At 37.5% G+C, this 2,908-nt stretch overlaps 1 protein-coding gene across 2 annotated transcripts; it reads left to right on the forward strand.

Annotated features, from left to right (window-relative positions):
* Nucleotides 1–394: 394 nt before the first annotated feature.
* Nucleotides 395–1,844, forward strand: LOC134673500 (uncharacterized). 2 transcript variants are annotated; one of them, XM_063531492.1, is made up of 5 exons: nt 395–549; nt 734–791; nt 875–976; nt 1,079–1,196; nt 1,283–1,844. In XM_063531492.1, exons 3-5 carry the CDS (start codon nt 926–928, stop codon nt 1,789–1,791), a joined length of 678 nt encoding a protein of 225 aa, XP_063387562.1. In that variant the 5' UTR covers nt 395–549; nt 734–791; nt 875–925; the 3' UTR covers nt 1,792–1,844. The 2 variants fall into 2 exon arrangements, with proteins under 2 accessions (XP_063387562.1, XP_063387561.1); XM_063531491.1 differs by lacking the exon at nt 734–791.
* The last annotated feature ends 1,064 nt before the right edge of the window (nt 1,845–2,908 follow it).

Raw genomic sequence — 2,908 nt, forward strand, 5'->3', positions numbered from 1 at the left:
ACAGTAAAACAAAAGAAATATAAAAATTAAAATCCCGCAGTCAGTACTTATAATTATTTTAAACTATTTTTCATAAGACACACATCCCTTCAGACTGTCTACCCACTGTTTTTGTATATGACAAGTAGTCCCTACATAATAGGTAACAGTAGTAATTTTTGTATTAAATATGATAATATTTCCATGTTTCGTGTTCAAAACTATCTGCCATAATTTTAGTTCTACATACCATATCTCTTTATGTTAAGTAATTTGTTAGATAATGTAGTAACTTTAGATGCGTTAACGCTAACGTTTGACGCTGACTGTACTTTAAGAAAGTTCAAGATATCAGACTCTCGTGATTAATCAGTCAGTTTTAATAAATTTTTATAGGCAAGTCACTATCGTTTTGTATTTGAACATATACACATTCGTTGTCTGACATTCCCCCTTTGTCGGGGTATGAGGAGGCCATTTCAGGGCATATTTAAACATATAAAGGAATAAAAACTCTGAGTACCTAACAGTGACCTCATTGTTGAGGAATAATAATATCAGGTGAATTCGGTGAGTTCGGGGGCGTGGCTATGTGAAGACGAGTGGTGGGGGTGAATCTAGTTTATATAAATATTCATTTAATCTTAAGTTCACACATATATCTTCCTGATACGTCAGACAGTAATTTTCAGAGTCATTTTCAAGTGCTGTTCATATTCTAAGAAATGTCGTCTGATCTGATTAAATCTCGTAGAGTCGTGATCCGTAAGCGTGGAAGGCCGGTTGGCAAAGATCGAGTTCCTATATCTCTGGTAAGTTCTTGTTGGCTATTATACTTTTAATATTTATATATCTGTCTATTATATTTATTTTAATATATCGATAATTGTTTCAGGATGAGCGTCGGGCTCGCAATTCAGCGTATGAAAAGGAGCGTAGAGTTGAAATGAAGGAAAATATAGAAGAATTGGCGTTAGCTGTCGGTCTACATGATAATGTAAGCACAATTATATTATAATAAACCTACATATTTAAATATTTTTCGTGATTCTATTATTTATTTTTATTAAATTATTAATAATTTCATTGCTTGTTTCAGGTGACTCTTCCGAACTTGCTGGCCGAGGTCATCGCATTTCTCCATACGTCGACGGCGCGCGACAAATATTGGGACGCAGACAGACTACGAAAATGCAATGACAACCTCGCGTCTCAAAGTAAGTTGCAATGCCAATGAACATTGTTTTAAGTAGATGTATCATTAGATATATAAGCATTCTCATATCATTTGTTTCTTCCACAGTTACAATGTTGGAGCTACGTCTCGCCGCCGAACCAGACCCGAAGACTACATGTCCCACGAAGAGGAAGGTTGAGGATTGTGACTGGTCAAGTCCACCCAGCAAGCGCTTCTTACCGAGTCCATCACAGGATCCTGAGCTTTCACCGTGCAAGTTGCAACGACGTCCAGTTTCCGAGCTTCATTGCCCTTCTATGCTGGACTCGACTCCACAGCTACAAGCATTACGGCATGGGGACGACGCCTTCGTTTTCCCGTTACCTTGTATAGAGGAACGGCTTTCACCAGCACGGTTGCCGGAAGCGTCGATACCTGACGTTGGGTTATCGTCATCCCCCCTCCCTACGCCATCTCCATCATACTGCAGCATTGTAGAGCCAAGTGTAAAGAATGAAGACCACGCTGGGATGGCCACTATTTGGACATTGGATGCTACTGCGGGCTCACGGATATCTTTGGACCAGTTTGATCTTTGGGCAACGGAAGAAGATCTCGTCTCGCTGTATTTGTGAATATCACTTTGTAAATTATTTCTATTATTGTATAATTGGACATGTTATATTATGTATTGTTGATAAATTGTAATATTGTAAATAAACTACGTTTTCTACACATTATTTTATTTCATTGCTTTCATGTAGTATTTAACTGTTTCCGACTAGGATACAGTTCGGGTTGGCTACACCCAAAGAGAATATAACCACTACGTGGCTACATCTGGGGCCAAATTCGACATGTACAACTGTCAGATTTCGCATCCACGTCAAATCAACAGTTGATTTTATTGCATACTGAGTGATGATTCCATCAACGGTGGATAATATCATTTGGTACAACCAAAACTCAACTCTAAACTAAGGGTGGTTCGGTTTGGTTTGCTTGTCACCCTAACTGTGGATTGTGAATGTCAAATTTTGACATTGTACGTATTCGAGAACTTATGATTTTCCCACATCAACGGGAGATCAACACGATACGTCAAACGTCGCTTGTCGAATAGGGGTCCTGTTTATTATATATGTATAATTCTATTTATACTCTATAGTATATAATAAATAGGCGTAGTTATTTAAACTCAAATAGATAAGAGGCCCATGCCAAGTTATTTATAACAGGTTCCTACCTGTCCTAGAAACAAATTCCTATTTGTTATGGTTTTGTTATCATAAGCATGTGCAATCGCAGATTACCGCCACCGAAGATAAGGGGCGTGGCTAAGCAGCGATAACGTAATCCCATCAGGTGAGATAAAAGTGAAAGTTGCACTTCTTATTATTATTATCACCAGAATACAAATGCAGTCAACACGTTTGGGCGAATCTAGATTTCTTGTCACACGACAGTAACAATGTAAGTAGGTACCTAAGTCAACTTTTACCAGTGACGAACTTTTTTCACTTACCAGCGATGTGAACTTTCGAAAATTTTATTGATCATTATTCTCTTTCCTTTACCTACGTCCAAAAAACTGTGCGAAAATAGCTATTTTCAAGGTCTCAGGTATGTAAGTAGGTACCTATTATTTTTTAAAGAATTATTCTTATATTTTTTAAGGCGGTATGTATAGTACCTAATCCAAACATTATGTTTTGTATCGTTTTGTATAGCAACTACCTATGTTATTCTTGG

This window comes from Cydia fagiglandana, chromosome 18 (genome assembly GCF_963556715.1).
Source record: "Cydia fagiglandana chromosome 18, ilCydFagi1.1, whole genome shotgun sequence".
Lineage (NCBI taxonomy): Eukaryota > Metazoa > Arthropoda > Insecta > Lepidoptera > Tortricidae > Cydia > Cydia fagiglandana.

Bases quoted from the DNA above. Each gene is read 5' to 3' on its own strand.
- LOC134673500 (XM_063531492.1), top strand. From the start codon at position 926: ATGAAGGAAAATATAGAAGAATTGGCGTTAGCTGTCGGTCTACATGAT. The intron at 977-1,078 runs GTAAGCACAATT...TGCTTGTTTCAG, and splicing joins CTGTCGGTCTACATGATAAT to GTGACTCTTCCGAACTTGCT. The intron at 1,197-1,282 runs GTAAGTTGCAAT...TTTCTTCCACAG, and splicing joins TGACAACCTCGCGTCTCAAA to TTACAATGTTGGAGCTACGT.